This window comes from Nuphar pumila, unplaced genomic scaffold (genome assembly GCF_984573655.1).
Source record: "Nuphar pumila unplaced genomic scaffold, dmNupPumi1.hap1.1 HAP1_SCAFFOLD_895, whole genome shotgun sequence".
Taxonomy (NCBI): domain Eukaryota; kingdom Viridiplantae; phylum Streptophyta; class Magnoliopsida; order Nymphaeales; family Nymphaeaceae; genus Nuphar; species Nuphar pumila.
Window position 1 is genome coordinate 19,176 of NW_028323526.1, and position 23,483 is coordinate 42,658.

At 52.3% G+C, this 23,483-nt stretch overlaps 2 protein-coding genes across 2 annotated transcripts; one reads left to right on the forward strand and one right to left on the reverse strand.

Moving 5' to 3' along the window:
* The first annotated feature begins 2,134 nt into the window (after positions 1–2,134).
* LOC149809688 (threonine--tRNA ligase, chloroplastic/mitochondrial 2-like) lies at positions 2,135–7,439 on the forward strand. The gene is made up of 7 exons (XM_089994694.1): positions 2,135–2,208; positions 2,429–2,860; positions 3,954–4,267; positions 4,624–4,991; positions 5,567–5,769; positions 6,411–6,599; positions 7,061–7,439. Exons 1-7 carry the CDS (start codon positions 2,135–2,137, stop codon positions 7,437–7,439), a joined length of 1,959 nt encoding a protein of 652 aa, XP_089850820.1.
* Positions 7,440–7,787: 348 nt separating this feature from the next.
* Positions 7,788–9,911, reverse strand: LOC149809689 (uncharacterized). The gene is made up of 4 exons (XM_089994695.1): positions 9,780–9,911; positions 8,956–9,090; positions 8,205–8,336; positions 7,788–7,997 (listed from the first exon to the last, which is right to left on the reverse strand). The coding sequence occupies exons 1-4, from the start codon at positions 9,873–9,875 to the stop codon at positions 7,788–7,790; spliced, it is 573 nt and encodes a 190-aa protein (XP_089850821.1). The 5' UTR covers positions 9,876–9,911.
* Positions 9,912–23,483: the final 13,572 nt, after the last annotated feature.

Here is a 23,483-nt window from a genome sequence, read left to right on the forward strand (position 1 = left end):
TGTGCGTGTGGCACTACGCTCCGCCTACGAGATCAAACCCCAGCCTGAGCTGTTCTTGCTGATGCTCTGTTCGTGTAGTACACTCTTGTTTTGTTAGCGCTGAGTTCTTTGTGCTGAACACAAACAGTGACAAGTAGCGTCTCATTTCGCTTTTGACTCGCGCTTCAAGGCTTCTGCACGGATGTCGAGAACTATGTACAGTACAATCATTACGCACCCCTGGCCACCCTGCTATAGCCACTTGTATTGTTGATAGCATGGCAGCGCCAGCACAAAACCACCGTGACGATTTGCGTGCACTTCTCACCACATGACCGACAATTGATCCCCACTAATGCGCTTCCATCACATGGGCGATAGTTGCTCACGGATACTTCGTGACGTTCAGAAAGAACGCACATACAGGAAGCGAGAGGCACAATGCTGCTTTACGTGTAAAAATATGGGTGTGAATAAGTACGTTCCAAATCACCTTGCCGTACCGAGTGGAACATTTCTTAAAAAAAAGCGTCCGGAACTGAGTGGTGCTCGGTGCACTAAAAACAACGCGTCTATGCCAATGTATGGACCACAGCCAGGGTCGCATAGTAAACGCAGGTAGGAGGAAACGCACGGGGAACTTGAAAACGGGCACTTGTCCTGCGTGAGCTTTTCTCATGTGCATCCATTTGATGACGAGGTAGCCATGCAAAGGCTTTTTGCCGAATGAGCAGTTTGCAATCGTTGATGATTCGAGATTGATCACGACAATACAAACATTACAGCTGTTATCCTTTTGACACATAAGCTATACATCAGTGTGCCACGGTCCTTCTTATGAACCTGATTCAGGCGCATCTGTGCATTACATTCATGAGAGTGTGCATGTGATTGAGTGGACAATTGACGGTCCTTGCTGTCCACACACCGCGCAAATATCAGGGCATATGCGGCATTGAGATATTTATCAACAAGTCTGACGAAGATTCACGTGTTGATTCGATGAAATGCACACGACTGTGCTCAGTGATGAACTCGAACAGAATACGGGAAACCCTCTTAATGGACCTAAGCAACGTGCGTGCCCCGACAACAACAAATGGCGCCATGATAACTACCGACTTCCATGCCACACAGTCTCCCAATACACTGTGGCGTTGACGGGCGCATGCAAACATTCACCAGTTCAGCGGATGTGAATGCGTTCGCCGATGTAGTGCACAGTGCAAGTGTCTGTCGGGCTGTCCCATAGGTCTAGGTAGCCCGTGCCAAGCCTTGGCGCAAGGGGGTTGACGCCCACATCCCGGGCCGGGATCCCGAAAGCCAAATCTCAGAAAATCGTCTGACATGTTCGTTCCGACACCTAAGGGCCTTAGGACCTAATATCTACCAGCACTCATCGGTGAGGTGAGAGCCATCTCATTGCACGTGCGGCTTGTACTGCTGTGGCAGCAATCTTGGGCCAGGTGGTGCCACAGGTGGTGCCACCCCTGGCACCACCCCCAAGCAATTACATTTTCCCGTCAGATGAGAAAAACAAAAACAAAAATAATTGGGAAAGACGCCAGGTCCACGCAATCGCGCATTACGCCTAAGACAGCGTTGAACACCCGCCACTGCTGCGGAAGACTGGACTGCTTGAAAATGCTGAGGTCTATTGGACCCGACACCTCGGCAGGCCAGCTTCGTTCGACAGCTTGCTATGATGTAATCATGCTGTCAGCTGTGCTAATCGAGTTGGCGCCAAGAGCTACAATCGCGCCACGTGAACGCCGGACACAAGAAACTCTGGCAAACCTTGTGTGCATCGGGTACCAAGACAAGTACGACAACAGTCTACCTTCTGATTTGGCGTCGATGAAGGAGTCCCTCCGTGTGATGTAGCAAACATCGTCGTTGGTGCACACAACCACAAGTTGTTTGGTGATCAGCGCCTGGGATTTGCAATTTTCATCTGCGCGTGGAAGTACCTGGGAAGCAGATAAATTTACACATAGCATTCAACAAGATATAGAGCCATCGCTTGCGTTTCTCGTGCATATTGTTGCAGACATGATAGGGTTGCGTGCGCCCTCAAGTCGGTTTGAGCTTGTCAGCTATGCAGCCCATACCAGCCCACGCCCATGCTCAGTTCATCCTGTTATCCACAGGTATTATGGGACTTCCTTGCTTCCTTTCGTTGATGTTTGCTGCTATTTTACCCTCAGTCGCGTTCGGCGCATTCGATGTGTATGACAGGCATCAGGCTATCGTCATATCGACGAGTAGACTCTGGCGATTCCATGACTGATTTTTCGAGCACGCTCCAGAAGTGCCAATTCTCGGGACCTTCTCGTCGCTTGTGCCACTGAGTGCTGGATGTGAGCAGCGCCCCGCACATCCAAGCGCCCAGTACATCTTTATGAAGATGCGCTCATCGCGCTTTCGAAATAAGAAGTGATGTGTGCAGGCTCTCCAGGCAGCCCTCTATCACATGCGCAGCTGCCGCTGCGGAAGAAGCGGTTGTCGAGGTACCGCCCGAGGCGCCCGTCGATCTGTTGTCCGTGCCGTTGCCAACAAGCGATGAGTCAGAAGCGCTCTTGCGGATCCGTCACTCGTGTGCTCACATCATGGCTATGGCCATGCAAAGAGTGATCAAGGGTACGCGAGTGACGATAGGCCCGTGGATCGAGAACGGTTTCTACTACGACTTCGATTTATCAGCAGTCGAGGGCACGTTCATGGAGAAGGACCTCACCAAGGTTCAGAAAGAGATGCGGAGAATCATTCGCAAGGATCTGCCATTTGTAAAGGAGGAGGTCTCTGCGAGTGAAGCAAGGGCTCGGATCGAGGCTATTGGTGAAGCGTACAAGCTTGAAATCTTGGAGGGTATCGTAGCCAGGTGCGGGGATGACACAAAATGGATTGGACTCAGAGACTTCCGTGACATTGCAGCAATCATGCGGTTGCCCTTTCAGAGGAGTGGCATCATCCGATGTTCTACAGCCCTGTTTTTAGCCCTCCAATGGACCGCATGGCATTCCTTTCTATCGCTGCTCACTGGCTTTGCATCGCTCGGTGTTAAATTGGCGTACAGGGTTCCCGCTGGCCACACTGATGTCTCATTCCATGGCAGCATGGGAAGGAACAATCCATAGGGAATGGTTTGGAGATGGGAACAGCCTTGCGCTAATCATGGGCATCCAGCATTGTAACACCTTGACAAACGCCCCTGGGGGTTGGGGCAATTGTGAATTGAGTTGCTGCATACGAGACAAAAAGTCACAGCATCGGTTTTCGGATCTTATGAGAAATGAAATAGGAGCGCATGACCCTATAGGACCGAATAGGCAGTGTTCTTCCGTTGTCAAGACTTGTCACCAGTCCACTGTCACAGCAAAGTGTGGCGACGAATCAATCACTAACAACCTTTCGTGTATCGGGTATTCGCGTACTCTTTGAAAAGAACATACACCACGTGATGACGCAATGTTGTCACAACACAGCTGGTGGCCTCAATATCTCATGATTGGCAATCAGGTGGTGGGGGTTGTTGCCTTGAAATTGAAGATTGTGGCCCTCTCCGCGAGCCCAAAGGCCCAGCTCCAGCTAGAGTTATGTGAACCAGCTGTACCCAGAGTCTTGTCCCAAACACCTGCGAGGATCTGTCCATGTATGAGATCATTAGGCCATTTCCTTGACTGTCATAGAGCACCGCCACGTTCCTAAGCAATCGCACTCTGTTTTCAATCATGCCTGACAGACATCACTGCGAGAGCTGAAACTGCTTACCGTAGTGCTGCCGATGATGATGGTGTGTCTTGTTGCAACACTACCGCATCCGCATAGACATTGGCAAGTTTAAGAACACATCTTTCATACGACGTATACGTCCATGCCATGTGAGTTTCCCTTGCGCTTCCCTTCAAACAATGCAAGCTTCGTATTGCACGACATATATGATCATGACATATGAGTTTCCCTTGCGCTTGCAGGGACGCCAACGCGCCAATCACGATCTACCACATCGGACAGCAGGGTGACAAAGAGCACTGGTGGGATTTGTGCGCGGGGCCACACGTCGAGTCTACCGGAAAGATCAACCCGGAGGCCATCCAGCTGGAGCGCCTTGCAGGCGCGTACTGGAGGGGGGACGAGGCCAACGCGATGCTGACGAGGATCTACGGAACCGCATGGGAGAACCCTACTCAGCTCGCCGCGTACCACTTCATGCAAGCCGAGGCTGCCAAGCGCGACCACCGCAAGCTGGGGAAGGAGCTCCGGCTCTTCAGCATTCAGGAATCTGCAGGTGCGTGTCGTTGTTGCATGCGTACAGCGCTCCAGCTTGTCAGCATCCAGGCATATGCCGGTGTGTGTTGTTGAAACAAGGAGCGGCAGCTATCGCGTGCCAGGCGTGTTGCCATAGCAGCCCTTGTCTCGTCCCAGGTCACAAGTGTGGTGTGCACAGTTGTAGTTACCGTTGCTTCGCAGAATGGGGCTTGATCCCCATTTCTGCCCCGGATAATCATGCTTTTTCAGGGATACTGAACCGCAAAGCAAGCTGCCCGGCGAAGCACTGATGTCTACGTGCCCCGGTGCGTTGTGCCCAGCGTCGAGAGATGCAAAGCTTGAGCGCTTTTCGCTCAACAGCAGTGATGAGTGCAGGTGGGGGCCTCGTGTTCTGGCAGCCAAACGGCGCAGCCGTGCGGAACGTGATTGAGACGTTCTGGAAAGAAATCCACATCCAGCGCGGCTACGAGCTGCTCTACACCCCGCACATCGCCAAGGTAGACCTGTGGAAGACGTCCGGTCATTTTGAGCACTACTCAGAAAACATGTTTGACCAGATGGCCGTCGAGAACGAGGAGTATCAGCTCAGGCCGATGAATTGTCCCTTCCATGTGCTCACGTATAAGGAGGGCCGCTACTCCTATCGGGACCTTCCGATTCGGTGGGCTGAGCTCGGCACCGTTTATCGCTACGAGCGATCTGGGACGATGCACGGGTTGTTCCGCGTCCGCGGGTTCACTCAGGTGCGATTTTCAGCTACCGTACTGCCGCCAATTTCAAACGAAATTGCAAAAAATGGCCGTTTGGGAAATCCCCTTCATTGGTGAAAATGTGGGATGTTTACTCTATATTTTTTTGGGTTGAACATAGTTAATAAATCCTGATGCATCGTACCCACAGTTAGCGGCGATATGGTATACCTGATCTGTGATATTGCCAAACAGTTTTGTTCCAATCTGTGAAGTCCATGCCGGGTCTAAGGATTTGGTGTGTATGTCGGAAGCGACTAGCTTTGTGTTTGGTTTGCCTTCATGGGGGACATCATTTTTAAAGATGTGCGTTTCTGGCATTTTTTCTGGAGGTATGGTCTCCTCGATGGGTTGGCTGCCCAGAGCTTCCTTGTTCCGGAGCGCTTGCACAATGGAGGCCATTTTGACTGCTTTCCACTGTGAGAGCTAGTATCCCCAGGTAGGCGGCATGTCTACATCCCTAGCATCATTGATGATGTGTCTTTCTACAACATGACGACACCCCAACAAACCCACTTCGGCAATATGGCCCTCAAGACATGCTGACGATGCCCCCTGTGATAGTTCAGGACGATGCACACATCTTTTGCTTACCAGAGCAGATCGAGAGTGAGATCGTGGACCTGCTGGGGCTTGTCGAGGACATCCTGGGCCGTTTTGGGTTCTCCAAGTTTGAGATCAACCTGTCCACACGCCCTGAAAAGAGCATTGGGACGGATGAGGTGTGGGAGCGCGCAGAGGGCGCCCTGGTTCAGGCTCTCAAGACCAAGGGGTATGTACCATGCCCCGCGAACTTCCGATCCTGTCTCTTTCTATCCCAAGGGCATGCACCATCGTATAAAGGTTGATTCCATTGTCAAGTCGTGTCAATGTTACAGCCTTCTAGCCAGGATGGAAAGGCATGCTTGTGTTCTATCTTGTGACAACTGCGTTGTGAATGGAAAAGGCACATGCGTGCAAGTGAATGCACTTAATTGTGCGCAGATGTGACTCACAATGTACTCATGTTGGACGCACGTCATGTCGGGCTGTTCGGGCATATTAAAGTTACAGCTCGTGTTGCGCACATCATGATGTCGCCATGCCTAGCAAGTTTCAACGCAGATGCATCAAGCATGACAGAATGACGCTTGATGATGCCGCCTGTTTGCTGCACTGCTACATTGGCCACTCCAAGACATGTCACAAAGTATCACGCAGCTGAATCAGTGTTTCGCCAAACCCTCAGTCATTTTGGGGGTCCAGATCTCCGAAAGTACATTTACGGTGCAAACATGGCACTTCGAAAACCATTCTGGCGAAGCACGCAGCGGCATCACCCCATGTGTTGCAATACCGGCACATTGATTGCCGCAAACATGATACGACTGCTTCGGTGGTGTGTTGATGTTTGATTGGAAGCCTGCAATACAGGTGGCAGTACGTTGTGGATGTGGGAGGGGGAGCGTTCTATGGACCTAAGATAGACATCAAGATCCAGGATGCAATCGGCCGAAAGTGGCAGTGCTCTACCATCCAGCTTGACTTCAACCTCCCAGAGCGCTTCCAGATGGAGTACATTGACCGGGAAAACACAAAACAGCGCCCCATCATGATCCACAGGTGCGACCCCGTGTGGGGTGTTTGACCGCTCAGCCGACACCCCACAAGCTCAGTAAGGCAGAAAATCAGAACGTGTGGGAACGGCTCATTGCCTAGCCTTGGTGCATGCATCAGCCACGTCCATCGCATATCATGGCGATGTCGAACCAACGTTGAATAAATTGACATCATTTCAATCGTTTTCATTGGGTCGAGGTCGCGATCAAAGGTGGTGGAACCCTTTGCAATGGACCGCTCACCTCCAATCACATCGAGGGCCCCTCCTGGTGACGATGCGCAGCAGTGGAGCCTTCCTGAGTGGAAGGCCAAACCTGACTTTCAGCAGCTTCTGTGATACGCTAGGTATGAGCATGCTCGCCGTTGTGAGCATTGCCATCCACAGCCGCGTTTGGCAGGCAGAGTGATGTTGACATGTCAAATTTGAACGTGCAACTGAAGTTTGAGCATTCCTGGCCATGCAGGGCTATCCTGGGGTCCATTGAGCGCTTCTTTGGGGTGTTGACTGAGAGTTACGCGGGCGCGTTCCCATGCTGGTTGGCACCTGTTCAATGTCGCCTTCTGCCAGTCAACCAAGCTGCCGAGGACTTCTGTGCTGACCTCGTGCAACGCATGAAATTTTCGGGCATTCGCGCCCAAATGGCAGCCGGCGAGAAGATCGGCAAGAGTATCCGGAACGCAGAGATGGACAAGGTTCCTGTAGTGTGTGTTGTCGGCGCTCGTGACATCGAGGCGGGGGTTGTTAGCGTCCGAACGCATTCTGCTGGGGAGATTGGGCAGATCCCAGTGGATGAGCTTGTTGAGCGACTTCAGCTCTGCAACACAGAGCGCACAGACTTCTGAGACTGTAATGGTTGGGGCGCGTTGTGGGGCCTGCCTAATGTTACGTTTGTTTATCAAGACTTTGATGCGCCTGCCTGTTGCATGGCTAATAACAAAACGCATATGCAAAGTCGATTGCTTGGCACGTTCTACATGCATGTCCACAGACAGTCCCAGTCTCTAGAACTGCTGAGGATTCAAGATTGCCATCAATATTACAGGGAGCAAACTGAGTGCTAATTGGTTTTGCAGACACAGAGTTTTAAATGCATCACAAAGCCTTAATGCATAAGCAAGAATTATCATTGATTGAATCTAAGGACGATCAAAGATGGACAGCTGACCGTTGTCACGGCAACGTAAGCCACCTTACAGCTCCTTAACCTGCCCAAGGGCCACATCCGCCAAGGAGCAGGCCAGCCCGGTGTTGTCAGCTTCAACGTTGAAGGTCTTGACCACTCCCTTCTGCACGACCATCGAGAACCGCTTCATGCGCTTGCTGCCAAGCACTGCCTCCGCGTCCAAGACGATGTCAAGATCCTTCGCAAGGTTGGACTGGGTGTCAGCAAGCATGGTGACCTGCACAGAAAACATCACATCAGAACGCATGTCGGCATCATTTCCGCATTCTGGCATTTGAAATACATCAGTCTGCATGGTATGCAAGCAAACATGCGAGATCCGTGACAGTCCATCATGAAACAAGGCTGTGACTGTACAGTGTGCCTATGCTTTGTGTACGCATACGTATGGAGCAAACGCATGCGATATTCACTTCACACATACCTTGCCATCGGCCTTCTGGACCTTGCCCCACTCAGTCATGACAAAGGGGTCGTTCACCGCCGTGCAGATGATCTCATCCACGCCTGCCGACTTGAACTCATCCGCCATGGAGATGTACCCTGGAAGATGGGTCTGCACACATGACACTAATCATTGCTCTGACACCGATGGCGCTCCTCACCAGCTGCTACTGTCCACCACTCCATTATGTCGGTTTAAACAATATCGAGGAAGGCAGCTCGAGCGGCGTCGCCGATCATCCTCCCCTGCCCCCCCCCCACTCCCCACCCCGCTTCAAGCACATTCGAATGAATGAGCTGAATTACTTCATTGAACTATCTTTGACTTCAAGTCTGATGCAGAAATCCCAGTTATAGACAGGGCACATGCGAGTTTGGTATCGGAAAAGCGTCACTTTTACCATCCGCGATGAGCATTGGCAGAATCAAGAGCTGATCAGTGTTTGCGCCCAGAAGTGTGAGAGCATTAATGCTTCCAAGAGACCCCAGGAATCCTTGTGTCAGCGGACGTGCAGCATGCATGAGGGGAAACGATGGCAGGTCCTGCGGCCTACATGCTGTCTGTCTGAAGATCTGCTCTCAAGTCTGGTGGTTGCTGTCACAAGGTCCGTCTTGGCTTCCAAGCAAATCAACATCACTCACTTTTTGATGGTTGAAACGAATGACTCCGACTCATGTTCGCCTGTAACGTGAGTCAAATTTCGTGGTTGCGAGAGCTGGACGTAGCCCACCTTAGAGCATCCGGGGGTGAAGGCACCAGGCACGCCAAAGATGACCACAGTCTTGTCCTTCACATAGTCCGCGAGGTTCACCTCATCCTTGGGTGTTGCCCCGTACACCTTTGATGCTGGGAGAGCATCTCCGATCTGCGTCGTGGTTGCACATGCTCACGGGTCCGTGATATACGGCAAACCCGGGGTCGTCGAACATGACCGCGACATCAGGACACGCAACAACATTTCGTAAATCCCGATTGCATCCAGCTGCACGCAGCTACAGCCAGCTACATTGGCGCGATTACTGATGGTGTTCACAGCAAACAGCAGGTTCTGAACACGACAGAAACTTCACGCGGCGCAATCCCGTACGCCGTAACATGCATTGAAAAAGTGAACGTCACATGTAACATTATCCGGGTCCGAACCACGATCAGATACCGTTGCCGCTCTGAGTTCCTTGAAGGGCGACAAACCCGACAACGAATGCATCACCGAGCACGGCACCAAGGTGCTAACAAACCCGCAGGTTTGACATGATCTATGTCAGCACTATCGTGTTGCACGATCGTAACATGAACTCAATTGAGTGGAAGGGGTTATCAAAACGCTCAAACAACCTGTGGACCACAGAACAAAGAACCCTTGCCCGTAGGAATCTAGTTGGCATAGTCCCTGTCCCACCCTTATCAGGCCACGCGCAACCGATCAAGCAACAGACAAGAATATTGCATGACGTTTTTGCATCTGATCCGCTGCATAGAAACATAAGTACAAGCAAGGACATTGCTAAGCGAGAAAGGACAGACGGCAATCCCAGCGGAAGTAAAGCAACCCACCTTGACAGCTTGTACGCTCATGTTCCTGTGAGTGGCGAGGACCCGACTGTACCTGAGGTTAGGAAGGCGAACAAAGCGGGATGCTGCGAGGGCCATATCTTGACAATGAAAGGGATGACAGGAACCACTGTGTACGAGAATACCTGCATCTGGGCAGTGCAACTCATGGCAGTTTCCCGCTTGCTCGCGTTGCAGCTGCTGCTCGCAGGCCAGCTTCCCTTGCAGCAACTCCCTATTAAACATTACAATGCAGTCCTATCTCTGGAGAAAGCTTGACGCATGATAGGAGGCCTAAAACCAAAGACACGCACGCTCCGCTCCAAGGGAGCTCGTCATTCTTAGCGGCACTTCAGTGAATCAAAGTATAGTTAGGGAGTGTGGGCAGCAGCAGTCATCCGTGCATAACTTTCTGCAGCTCCTGTCATGGCAATCCATGGGAGACAAACAAAATGCGCTCAAGGATACATACAAGTGGAAAGGAAGTTTCAGGAATTGGATAGAAAGGAAAAAGCGGTATGCATTTTGCCGGTAGTTCCCCAAACGGCCTCACTTCCAGAAACTGTTGTCCATTGTGTTTGTGATATCCAGTTTCGAGATTACTTGCATTCGCACTTGGTGACACCTTCGAATATTCAAAGCTGCCAAATAAATCAATTTGGCAATCATATCTCATTTCGAGTCTTCTTGTGGCGATTGGGTTCCTGGCTGATGCAAAGGAGGTCCTTGCAAGCGCATGTCAGGGGGCAAGTTCCCATATCGTGAATGCGAAACTCAACTTCGCCTGCGTATACCTGTTCATTTTCAACTAAAAATTCCATCCATAGCGTCCAGGATGACGGGGTGTGACGATATACTGGTACCTCCGCTCGTGAGATCGTTCCGAAAAGACGATTTGCGCGAGTCCGTCGGACAATTACACACCTCACGCAAGGAATGCAACGTCGCTTACCATGAATGGAAAGGCAGGGGACATATCGCACTGTAATTGTGCCGAAATCATGCCGGACCGGTGTCAACGAGCCCGTGTACTAGAATGAGTGTACGAAATGGTTGCAGCTTCGTCGCTACTTCGAGCCAGGCCAGAAGAAAGCGCCAGCTGAGGAAAAGCGGTGCAAACATCGATACGCTTGCGATCTGGACTGGGATGACGAGTGCGATTCTGTTCTATGCTGCAGAATGTGATGCCGATCGATATCAAGATGCCATGTGTATGTCGCGTGGGCCCGTCCAACCAAAATCGCTGCTACGGCACTTACATTTCTCGTTCCATGCATACGCCAGATCTCGCATGTCTCGCGGTTATCGATGATTGTACTGCAGCGTGACCACCATTCTCAATATGAGCCGTGAGAACAGCGAAGTACACACTGGTGCACCGAAGGCGTACGACATGAGGTGGAGGCTGGATGCACTGACCGTGAAGACAGCGTTTCATGGTATGATTGCAAAAAACATCTCTTCTGGCAGTCACACACTCTGATATACCTGGCAAATCAACAGCCGATCAAGTGATCCTGCACAATGAGCCATCGCCTTGTTCAGGCACAAGTTTGCCACACTGCAGGAAACCCTTCACGCACATCCCGAGGGCCCTAAGTTGCTGGGTTCATGCAGGGGGGATCATTTGATCTGTAGCAGCCTATGCCCTCCAATCGAACAAGCATAAAAAGGTACATTGCATGAGACTTTTGGGATTTGCTTGAGCGGCACGTTCCCCAGGTTACCCCTGCACACGAGGCCGAAGCTCCTTGGGTACGCCCCCCTCGTCAACGGCGGGGGAGGCATGGCATGGTAACCGATTGATTGACTTATTTGTTCATACAACTGACCAACGGCTGGCACAACGGAGGGTGACCACCTGTTACAGATGGATGGCCTTGTGCTTGTTTTTTAGGTCTTCCTGTCATCAAGTAAGAAGGGCGATGTGTCCTAGCAGATGTGGCTAATGGTGAGCCGACAATGGGAGGCATCAGCCGCGCTGTTTTCCATTTCCACACTGTCCTAAAAAACTAAGCTGCAGCAGTGCGTGTAAAGCACCTCGATCACCAAGGCAACGGGTGCTGTGGCCTGCAGGCATTGAGCGGCAGCTCGCCGGGATGGCGGAGCGTGACAACACACCGCCTTTCGCTTCTTCTGGCTCCTTTCAAGCGTCACGCGCAACTCAATGCAAGCCTGCCTCAAGGAGGGATGGCAGCGGCTCTCACACACACGATGGCTCGTTCCAAGATCCTCTGAAAACGCGCCTCAGTGGGGACGCAGTACCAGAAACAGAATCACATGAGCAGCAGCGCAGCATGCTGCAAGCCGCCCTGCAAGCTACCTTGCGGCAAGATCAAGAAGCATACGACAAACGGGTGGCTGAAGCAGCAGCCCTGGCGTCGTACCGCCCTGTTTCGGCCCGAACTCTAGCTAAACGTGCATTGCAGGTACCGCTCTCAATACTGTTTGCATAACAAAGCCATTATCAGAGACAGACTGTCAAATCCAAACTGTCAATGAGTCATCAAGTATGCGGCGTGTCAAGCTTGCCAAAGTCGCAACGTCCCGCCTCGTCTCAAGCCCAATCAAAAGCGTGAATAGCAGGTGCTGCTTTCAGCATTTGCTTTCATGGACAAGCTTGCTAAAGGTAGAACGTATTGGATGCATTAAGAGATGTGTGGCTGCAAGCGGTAAAACCGTGCAGGAGCCGTTGCCATCGCTCGTTGAGCTTGTTCAGCCGGCCGGCTTCCGGCCGCCTTGCCCGCACAGCGCAAAGCCCGCATCCCAAATTTTGGGGGGGCAGCAGCGCGGAGGCAGCGCAGGGGGGCGCGCACGGCCGCAGAGCGCGCAGCTGGCAGCCCGACAAGAGTGGCTGGATACCGACGACGGCGCCGCTTGCATGCGGCCACAGAGCGCTCGGGCGTCTGTGGGCCTCACCAGGCCCGCAGCAGGGACGGAGGCGCCTCCGCAGCCTCGGCCGGTGTCCGCCAGAAGCCCTTCATCTCAAGACGCTGCAGGTGTGAACATTCCACAGCTCAGTTACTTCGCAGTGCTTCCGCCTGTGAAATGGGTGGGTGTGTTTTACAGATGGTACTTCATCCGGCTGCCGTGACCGTGACCCGTTTCAAGCTTGCCGAAGGCTCTCTTCCAGACGGCGTACAACTCCTAAAGAACACAGCGTGAAGGATGAGTTGGTTTCAAGCGATGCGGTAGGCGCGTCTGTGTCACTGTGATGACCCGAGCCCAAAACGAGACGTCTGCGTATGCGTTCGGGCTCATCTGCTTTGGGGGTTGACATTGCATGCCTGTCTCGTGGCGACTGATGCTTAGCTCTCATATGTGGTTGTTGTCATCATTGAATCAATGTTGCTGTTGTTTTATGACAAAATAAGAAGGCAATAAGCACACTTTGCTGTAATTGCGGAGACAGCAGACGGTAGAGCTCACAGATTCTGAGCATTTGATGGTGGCCCTCTCCGGTCAGGATACATATGCCACAGAGCTAATGTGGCTGCGATGGTTGTCGTTACTTTGCGGCCAAAACAATGATCTCAATGTCAGGGTCATCATCCTGATAATAGAAGTCTTAGCGGGCCTTCAAGGGAATGTCCGATCTCGAGGGTTTCGCCTCAACATGACTTGTCCCAGGGCAACACCCCTTCCATCTGATCCACCCTCTAACACATCCAATTCGGGGGCCCCAAATTCAAAGTTGTCAGCTATTCAAACACACTCGTACACACACAACACTGATGGAACAACACAATGAACAAAACAATCCCCAACGGTTACAAAACGCAAGCTTCAATCACCACAATTCTAAGAACTTCAGCGTGCCAACCGGTCACAAAGTGATGCGCCCTTGATGTTCAACGAGCATATAACTCTACCTCTTTGCTCGTAGGCAACGATGTGCGTCCTAGGCGTCCCCACTCCGCGTCTGCAGCGACCGCAAGGGGGCCTTCAGCGTCAGGATCACTCTCTGGACACCCACCAGCGACGGACGCCTCAGTTCCCCGCGTTACCTACTCCAGGCGCCCAGTCTCCGCCGGCGAGACGCTCCGTAGCCGAGCGACCTCCCGCCGCGTAGCCTCCGCGGGAGCTACGAGCCGTAGTCCCGCACTCTCAAGGCGAGCAGTCTCTGCCGGTGCTGCACAGGGGGAAGCCCATGGCCGGTCGCTCTCACCCTGTTGGGACAGGGATGAAACCAAACATCTTGCGGCGCCCCGGCACTTGGCTGCCCTGTCGGATTGCTCGTTGAGTGACGACGAAGAGGGGGGGGATCTGACGCTCGAGAACGTGGCCGATCGGGTGGATGCTCTGCTTGCGCCGACTGCTGTTGGCGCCAAGACAGCGTTTCCCTCCGTGGCAGAGCGCTTGCCGGCGGACAATCCGCTTGTAAGCGGGCACCCTGTCGGTGTGAGCGCGGAGGTAAAATCTAGCCCGAAATGCTCGAGACAGGATAACTATACTTTGGTCTGGACAACAATTGAGCATGGGACACTACGTGATATCGGTCACAGGTACCTACAGGTACCACGCATCAACATTTCCTCCATCTAATTTCTGATTGGAAACATGATGAGATAGAGAATGTGACATTACGATCGCACGGAAATGATCAATTGCTGACCACGGTTGTGACTATTTCACTATGCATGTGCTGGTAGTGTCGCGGTTGTGGCACTTACAGCGCAACGGGGCTTTGGCAAGTGAAAAAATTCGCATCGCCGGTTGATAGTAATCCCGATTTTCTTGCCGTAAATCAGAAATTACTCTGCCTGGCTTCTCGGCGTGAGCATCAACTGGCGAGCATGCATGCAACTTTGCTGTCCTAGCTGTGCAACAGAGCAAATCAAGCTTGCCAAACAGGACGTCTGCGATTGCCGGTTGCTTGACGGTAGCCTTCATCCGTTTTTCCGCCCTTGCTTATGACGCTTGAATGTATCAGGCATGCATGTCTGTGCAGACAAGATCATGATGCATCAATCTGCCTTTTGAACGATCGCAGGTGCGCACAAAGCTGGAGGCGGTGGAGGCCATTCGAGTGCAGGGCAACGCCTTTGAGCGTCTGCATTGCGGCCTGAGCGCCCGCCCTCGATCGGCATCATCCTTGACGTGGGCCCCGCGCTCTGACAAGCCCTCCCTGCCGAAACGACGCTGTGCCGATGTGTCAACTGACGACCACACTGCAACAACAGCAACACCCCATACCACAGTGCTGCAAGACCCCCCTGACGTACGCTCTGAGGCTCGGTGCAAGGTGTCCGTCCTTAACCAACAGACAGCAGTCCCAGTCCCTTCACTCCAGGGCAGGATGCAGATCGACCCAAGCGAGGACAGCCTCATGCAGGAGTCGTTCATTTATCAGGACATACCATCCCAGGTAAGCCTGAAATTTGGCAACTTTGAGCCACCAGAAGAGCTGCAACACACTCGCTCGGTGCCTTTCAAAGCTAAAGCGTCATACTCTATTGCCAGTCGGCGGCCTGCCACCGTAACACCCCGCGTGAGCCAGTCCAGGAAAGGGGTATGGCGGCCCCTCAGTGCGTGCCAGAAGCCTGCAGAGAGAGGTGCAAAGCAGCCCTCCGTGACTGCAAGCGAGTCAAACAGATGCAACCTGGTGCTGCAACGGTGCACCTCCGCACCGTTAGCATCTGAGGCAATCCTAAACACCACCCCCACCGATGGCTGGACGATATCCAGCGCGCTGCCTTCCATGATGCTCCAGGCAGCCGGAATTGGAGGGTCCCATGATGAGGTGTCCAGTGGGCATGAGTCATTCATTCTCGAAGACCACACCAATGTACGAGATGAAAGCGGCTCAGATTGCTACGCCGAAATTGCCAGCTATTCGTCGCAAGCAACGGCATTCAGCCGCACGACACGCTCAGAGACGAGCGATCTTTTGCCTGGCAAGATCGTTGCGAAGGCTCGCAGGCACAGGGGGCCCGGCTCCCTCCTGGAACTTTCGACCAGCTCCTTCATGTCCTCCTCAGGGGCACTCCTTGAAAGCTCATCCGGTCAGATTGCCTTGTCTGCAGCAACGCGTGCATTTGCGCTCTCAGGGGAACAGAATGTGCTGGCTCCTGCGCCGAGCAACGCGCCTGTGGAGGAGTATACGATCAACGCGAGGGTGACTCAGCGCAACCAAGATGCTCTGAACTACCTTCGCATGGCGTCGTTCGTGCGCATCGAGGGCATGAGCGGGTTTGCGGTCGATGGCAGCATGGACCTGGGAGGCGAGACACTGCTCGAGGACATCAACAAACCCACCCAATCTCGCCGGCGGCGCCAGCTGGGCCATAAATCAGAGGCGTCTCTGCACATGAATGGAAGTGCGCTAGACTTGATGAGCCCATTGGCTTCCAATGAAGGAGTGGTTCCCTCTCGTTTGATGGCGAAATCCGGGACTCGAGCATGCAAAGCAACAGCAGTTCATCAGGTAGGTTCCGACCACGTGAAGGTTCACATGCGTGCTGCATCGATTGTGAGCGTGTCTGTTTCCTTCAATTGCACGTGAAGATTGGGCCAGCGGGTCATCATGTTTGCACCGTAACATGCACATGCAGGGTGTGCCTGTGCACAGGTGGACATCTGGGTCTCCACAAGGTGCTTTGCGTTTATCGCATATACGTCGGCGGCGTGTTAACATGCAAATGGAAGGAGGAGAAGTACTGCGCATGGTTGCAAACAATGCTTATTAGTGCTGACGTTTTTTTCTTTTCTTCGCAAAGCATGTGAATGGATTGCAGATGGGATGGCGAGCATGACCCGGCCACCGCGCCCGAGAAGTGCGAAAGCGCGTTTCCTGCCGACTGCAGATGACGAGGCCTCTCAGCAACCCCTGAGAGCGCCATGCCACCGCTGAACTTGCTTGGCAGGCTGCCGATGGCTACGGACCGATGGCTCCCCACCTTACGGGAGGAAGCTACCGAGAACACCCCTCGGTCGGGGGTTCCTCCTCACCCATGGAGACTCCTCGCAGCGCTGGGGTGTCCCCACGGCTGGCTGCAAGTGACCTGCCTGTGCCTGCTGTCCCTCATGCTGATTACGCCGGCTTGGCAATGGGCAGAGCAGCCAGCACGACAACCTGAGCACTACAGGGCGGAGCTTGTCCACCGTGCAACATTGGCTCTGGATCCGCGAAGAGATGTCACCCGATGAGAATGATGATGATGATGATGATGCACTGGCAATGTGTTGATGTGGTTGTTTTCGGCCTAAGCCGTAGCTCTTGCTCTTTCTCTGTGCGATGTAATGATGCACTGGCTCGTGCGAGCGGCCGCGCGTTCATGACAGGCTTGCCTGTCCCGACCGCCGACGTTCAATGAGCTGTATTGTTTCGAATGTGTTGATGTGGTTGTTTTCGGCCTAAGCCGTAGCTCTTGCTCTTTCTCTGTGCGATGTAATGATGCACCGGCGATGTGGATGTTTTCGGCCTAAGCCGTAGCTCTTGCTCTTTCTCTGTGCGATGTAATGATGCACCGGCGTTCTCTTCAAATTTCAGCTCGTGCCAGCGGCCGCGCGTTTATGACAGGCTTGCTTGTTCCGACCGCTGACGTTCAATGAGCTGTATCGCTTCGAATGTGCTGTCGTTGTTTCTTTTTGTCTATTTCTTGCCATTATCTAAGTGATGTTATGATGATGCAATTTAAAACACCCCTGGATCCATGATGAGATGTGGCCGATGTGATGAATACAACGTATTAATCACATCGTGTGAGTGCCGTGTGAGTTCAGTGTCCATGGCTGTCTTCATGGAGAGGGAGTTAAACTCATGTATGTCTCAGATGAGCACATTTCCAGAGTGCTGTGCTGCCCCACGTTGCAAATCTTTGCTCCCAGCACGAATTGTAACAAAACACTTTACTGCAAATTATGTACCGCCTCGATGCCAACGACGCCATCAGCGAAGAAATGGCTCCCCAGATTTTTGGAGGTTGAACCTCCTTTGGGAAGAGCCTGGGGCTGCGAAGGGCAGAGCGCCTTGTCATGCGAAGACCTTGCGTCTTAAGCGCTATCTTCCTTGGGCAACAAAGCAACCGATGAAAGGAAGTGCATTCCATAAACACACCTGTTCACGCTCATATAGATTCCGATTGATTTCACCAATATTTAGTTCACTCCACTGCTCTGGCAAGACGGCCGCTTTTGTCAGTTGTGGCTGATCTCCTGTCAGGAAGACATGTCAGGTCAGGCTTTGGTAAGTCAGGGGATAGTCAGATCCAATTGCTTCAGGTTGTGGTACTGGTAGCACTGATTCTCAAGTAATGAATACTTGGAGTTGCCGATGTCCATGGATGCGATAGCGTTGTAAAAAGACGCATCAACACATGATGTATCTTTTTACAACACTACCGCATCCACATGGACATTGGCAACTCCAAGAACTACTTGGGAATCAGAGTTACCATTACCATCACCTGAGGCAAGCGTACCTGGACCACATCACACAGAAAATACATCATCACCATCACCATCACATGGACTAGGTCATGCTCGTGACATCACATACAGCTGAATGAGACAGTGTAGAATGTCACCAGGCTTGATCAGATTTGATGTCACGACCGTTGGAAGCTGTCTACTTTCTCATCTACCTTGCCATGAACGGTGTGTTTTACATAGACAGACCGTTCGTTCATGGGCAGTAGAGGCAACAGGATCGTAGTACACGGTAGTAGTCGTGCATGGCAGCCTTAGACACTCAAGCCATTTGTCTGCAGATGAACACAGCCACAGTTGTCTGTTGGAAGGCCATCGGAATGACGAGCCTCCCTCTCCAGTCCGTGGTGATCCCGAGAGCTGCCAGGGCTTTGTAGTGTGCGTGGCTCTGCTCCACCAATGGCACTTGGAGAGCATCCGCCTGAACGCAAGCATTCTTCGTGAACAGGCGTTTCAGTACCCTACGACCTGTCTGAGTCCCGCATACTCTCAACTACAGATGCCTGCTGAGGGCTGATACGCCGCTGGATTGCGGCAAGAATCACATTATTGCATGCGCCACATCAGGCACTGTGTCGCATATAGCTGGACCCGCTCCTGTGGCAATAGGCATCAGCAAGGCAGAAAAGGCAAATTTGTGGCGATTGCCGGTCGGGGGAACTTCAGCAGTTGTACGGTTCGTACCAGCATCCAGCATCAACAAGTCAAGCCCACCCAGCACAAGCCACTACCAGTCAAAACGACTGAAATTCTGCAGCTTCAAGCAGCTCTGGAAGGTGCCCTAGTCACACATGGACTTTGTCTGACTGTCCAAAGAGAGTGCACTCGTACACGCCCCTGCATGGGGAATCTAGGTCCGAAATTTCATTGCATGATAGACTGAGTTGTCAGCTGGCTGCTGGCATGGAATGCCGTGGCTGAGGAAGCATCAAACCTTTCTATCTCCAAATAAGCTCTATCTCGAGATAGGCAATCATGCTGCACTTTCAAATTCCCTCCCTCCGGCAATTGCAGCAGTTGCCAGAATGGGCAACAGAACAGGCGAAAGAGAACGTTGAAGAGGCAAGAGAAGGGTCTACTACCAAGACAGGTAACTGACCGAAGTCCATGCGTACGGTGGTTTGCATTCACTAACTGGATGTGAATGGAACTCCATTAGTTCTATTCGTGAATGGAACTAATGGAGTAAATTAGTTGCATTCACTAACTGGGACCTGGGGGCTTACTGGGGCCCGGGGTGGGGTGGAACGCACCATCTGCTTCCGCACATTCTCTGCATAGAACTCAGGGGAAGACATCTCCTCAGCAGAGGGCATGTAGACAGGGAGCGCCTGAACGCGCACGACATTGATAAATTGTCCCATCATGCGCAGGAAGTGCCAGGTTCACTGCCAAGGGTCCACGCAGGGTTCACGCGGCGCTTGGAGTAAGAGATGCAAACGGGAAGAACAGGCACGCCGTGAACAAAGGCCCCAGTACGGAACTGTAGCAGCACTCGGCCATTGCTGGTGGTGCCTTCAGGGGCTATGCCAATAATTGGCCACCCGGGCTCTTGTAACCTGCAGGATGCGCTCTGAGTTGCCAGCTTTGGATGCAATCGTTGAAGGTGTTGCCATCTATGGATTCAGTCATTGACCCAACAAAGATTGGAGGTACCCAAAGCGTCTGGTGCCACAAATGTAGTTACAGGCGCTGGTGATTCGCCAGGCAGAGTGCTTTTGGTCCAGACGCCTGACAATACATGAATTCTGGGACAGAAATGGGGCTCAATTCCCAATCTGACAGACAGGTGCCAGCGCACTTGAAGTTGTCAATGCGTTTGGCGACGACATCGAGGTTACGATTGCCAGCACGATTGAAATTGCCCAGGTGCTTAGGGCTGCCAATGCGTTATTTGTTGATGGCATCCATCGGGTGCAGATTCGAGACAGCAACTGACAGCACAATTCAAGCACTCGCCGAGTCTCCACGTCTGCCGCTTCCTAGTTGCACTTGACTCAAAATCCCTCCTTGAGCGCGATGTGCATGCAGCTGAGTTTCCAGCTTTAGCACGGAAACTATACAAAGGTCGCAGATTAAAAGGCAAGCAACCTTAGGTGATGGTAATGATAGCACTAATTCCCAAGTACTCCTTGGAGTTGCCAATGTCATGTGGATGCAGTAGTGATGTAAAAAGATACATCAACATCATTAAGTCAGAATGCAGAAAACTCCCGAACGCAGCATTGGAACGACAAATTCCTGGAATTACTAATTACCATCGGACGTTGGTCCCACGTGAGCAATTAGAGTGCTGTCCTCCTACGGTTTGAGAAAAGAGAAAGAGAGGGGCAGGTTCCACACCGTTGCGAAACTTGTTGTACAACACCCTTTGGAGGGTTCAGAGGCTCCTTTGCTGAGGTGCGGCCCCTTGGCCTGGGTTGTCCACGGCTGTTGCTGCCTCGTACGAGGCTTGAGGAAGGCACGCTGATGTTCTGGAAGCTTCGAATGCACGTACCAACGACCGGGATGTCCGCATTGCTTGCCCGCGACACCCCGGATGGCGCAAACAAGAACAGCAGGACAATCGTGTCCACCCAGGAAGTGTGGTTAAAGACGAGGATCCTCTGCAACGCAAGGATTGATCGTTCACCACATCGACCCGGACAGTAAACCAGAGAAAGGAATTTTCATGGGCAGCAACGGTTTGGGGTGGCACCAGCTGGCACCACACCTATGCGACTTCCCTGCCCGCTCCCCTATGAAACCTATCAATTAACCTATCAGGATTGCTTCAGGATGAAGATGGAAAGAAACAAGAAAAGATACGATAACTAATTCGAATTGACTTCGCGCCAGGGTGAGATCCTCTGTAGATTTTCTGCCAATGCTCGGGTCCCACACACGAGATGCTCTCCAGGACAATTTATTGACATGACAACATACATACACCGATGACATGGGAGCATTGATACAAGAGCATCCTGTGAGACATGCTGTGAGTGGGGATGTCGCAGTTGATGCAGCAGCAACGGGAGGGCATTCCCGGCATTATTGACAGTGATCTCCAAAAAAGAATTCGCACTCTAGGGAGATGACCAAGGGTGCAAGGAACCCAGCTGTTATTCAAATATTCGCCAGACCTTGTCATTTTTGGGGTCGGTTGCCCGTAAATGCAAGAATTTCTGGCATTCTGGCAAAGCAATGCTCGTATTCCCAGGAACCACGGATGAAAACCAAAGGCCTCTGAGAATTATGGGCACTCTTGCAAGAGGGACACCCAAAAGGTACATTTTGAAGTAACTGAGCAGCGACGGGCACGCCTCTCCCACACGCTGACGTGCCAGAATGTTCTTTTGTAGTTGCCTGGCATGCATTTCAGCCTGTGCTGTAAATTTCTGCTTGCCCAATGACGATGTCCCAGCTTACAACCCCCCAAGTATAAAGACAACTGTAGGTGCATCGACGCATCTTACAACACTACTGCATTCACATCGGCAGTTACAACTCCATGTACTAACGACGCCTATGCAAGACAATGAGCAACGGCGTTGATAGAGGGCAGGTGCCTGGCACGCGGCAAGTCAGGAGATGGGCAGTTCGGTGGAGGCAGAGAGGCAGAGAGGAGGACAAATGGAGGAGGACTAACCACTTCATTGGACAGCGCGTCGCGGATATTTCCAGGTTTGTCTATATGCACCCAGAAGCCCAGCAGAAGGAGCAAGGTCCCTCCTAACCAGCGACTGGCAAGGACCACCTTTCTGCGCCAAGGCGATAATGGTGCATCCATCGAGCAGCCTGCAACCGCTGCAGACGACACAAGCGAGAAAAGCAGCAACAGGATTGCCATTGCCGCGATCCTTAGCAGCACGAACGGCAAGAGCAATACAAGCTTTGCTGCCTCCCTGCATGCACATTCATCGGGTTTGGCGGCTTGCGTGGGTGGAATGGCAAGACATTGTCACGTGGCACGTTCACTGTCACATGTCCATAGGGATAGCACCTCACTCGCTTGCTTCCATGTACTGACTTAGCAGAAAATGAATTTCGCATGTGCGCAATGGATGGCGAAGTCATTTCATGTGAGAAGCGGTCGCGAGTGGAGCGGAAGTCGCTCACCGATGACACAATCACGGGGAACTGGCCGAACCAATGTGCAACAGCGAGGTATAGCGAGGGTGTACTGCCGGCCAGCTGCAAAAAGTGTGCTTCCGACCTTTCTTCGGAGCGAGACGCACTTGCTGTCGTGTTGCGTCTCGTCAGGGATACACCGTATCTGAAGGGACGCAGTTTTATCCTCCAACCTAGGATAGGAACCAAAGCATTCCGCTGTGGAGTCCGGGATTACGACATCGCAACAGTACGCAAGTCCGCATGCAAGTGCCAATGCCGCTCTGTCAGGAACGGGTACAATGAAGCACACAGACAGCTCCCAGGTGGCACAACCGAGGCACTCAGCCTCAGCAGCTACCCTCGACGGACACCTATTTGTTGGATGTATAATGACTGAGCGTGAGATGCGGAGGCAAAACGCACACAATTGCGTTTTTCAGGTCGTCTGTGGGTATACCCCAACACATTCCTGCCCGGTTCCTTTGTAGGGCATGTATCACAGGCGACTACACAATCTATTCAACGGTGGGTGTATCCCTCACATATAGATTATTTGATGTTGTCTCGTTAAGCTGACCAGATGAGAGCAACAGGCTTGAAAACACTTTTCCCAAACAAGAAGTGGCCAATACTATGCCCACTGCTTGAACGTGCTCATCAAGCATAGGCAATGCCATACCAACAGTCGAATGGGGTATCCAATTCCAGGAAAGGACTGCTCCTTATGTGGTAGTTCCGCATCCCTTCCGTCTCCTTCCGTGCTTCGTGCTTGTTCATAAAGCAAATAAGTGCCTCACTTTCGTGAGCAAGGGAGTCCGGCCAGCCTAGATCTGTGTCGACACAACTATTTACAACATACGCATATCACATCTGGCTCTGTACGAAAGGTACCAAGAGTTTCTTGTTCCAACCCTGTAACTCAAACGTCGCACCCAATAGCCAGCGCACATCTCATCGAAGTGCCACAGCTGGCACCAATAAGGCGAACGCCTGTGAGGGCTTTTCGTTTCATTACCCCCACTACATCATTGTAACATCGGTATACATCGCGCGGCAACTGGCGCGGTGAACGCGCCATACGGGATTTAGGCCAATTGACATCTCTGGAAACATTCCACTCCCCAAGTTACAATAGCGGGTTCACAGCATGTAAGGAAATTGGTTCCTCCCGTTATTTCATGCGAC

Excerpts from the sequence above, each read along its gene's own strand:
- LOC149809689 (XM_089994695.1), bottom strand. The coding sequence starts at position 9,875 with ATGGCCCTCGCAGCATCCCGCTTTGTTCGCCTTCCTAACCTCAGGTAC. Across the intron at positions 9,091-9,779 it reads TGAGCGTACAAGCTGTCAAG|ATCGGAGATGCTCTCCCAGC; the intron begins GTGGGTTGCTTT and ends ACCACGACGCAG. Across the intron at positions 8,337-8,955 it reads TCACCCCCGGATGCTCTAAG|ACCCATCTTCCAGGGTACAT; the intron begins GTGGGCTACGTC and ends TCATGTGTGCAG.
- LOC149809688 (XM_089994694.1), top strand. The coding sequence starts at position 2,135 with ATGGGACTTCCTTGCTTCCTTTCGTTGATGTTTGCTGCTATTTTACCC. Across the intron at positions 2,861-3,953 it reads TTGGAGGGTATCGTAGCCAG|GGACGCCAACGCGCCAATCA; the intron begins GTGCGGGGATGA and ends TTGCGCTTGCAG. Across the intron at positions 4,268-4,623 it reads CAGCATTCAGGAATCTGCAG|GTGGGGGCCTCGTGTTCTGG; the intron begins GTGCGTGTCGTT and ends TGATGAGTGCAG.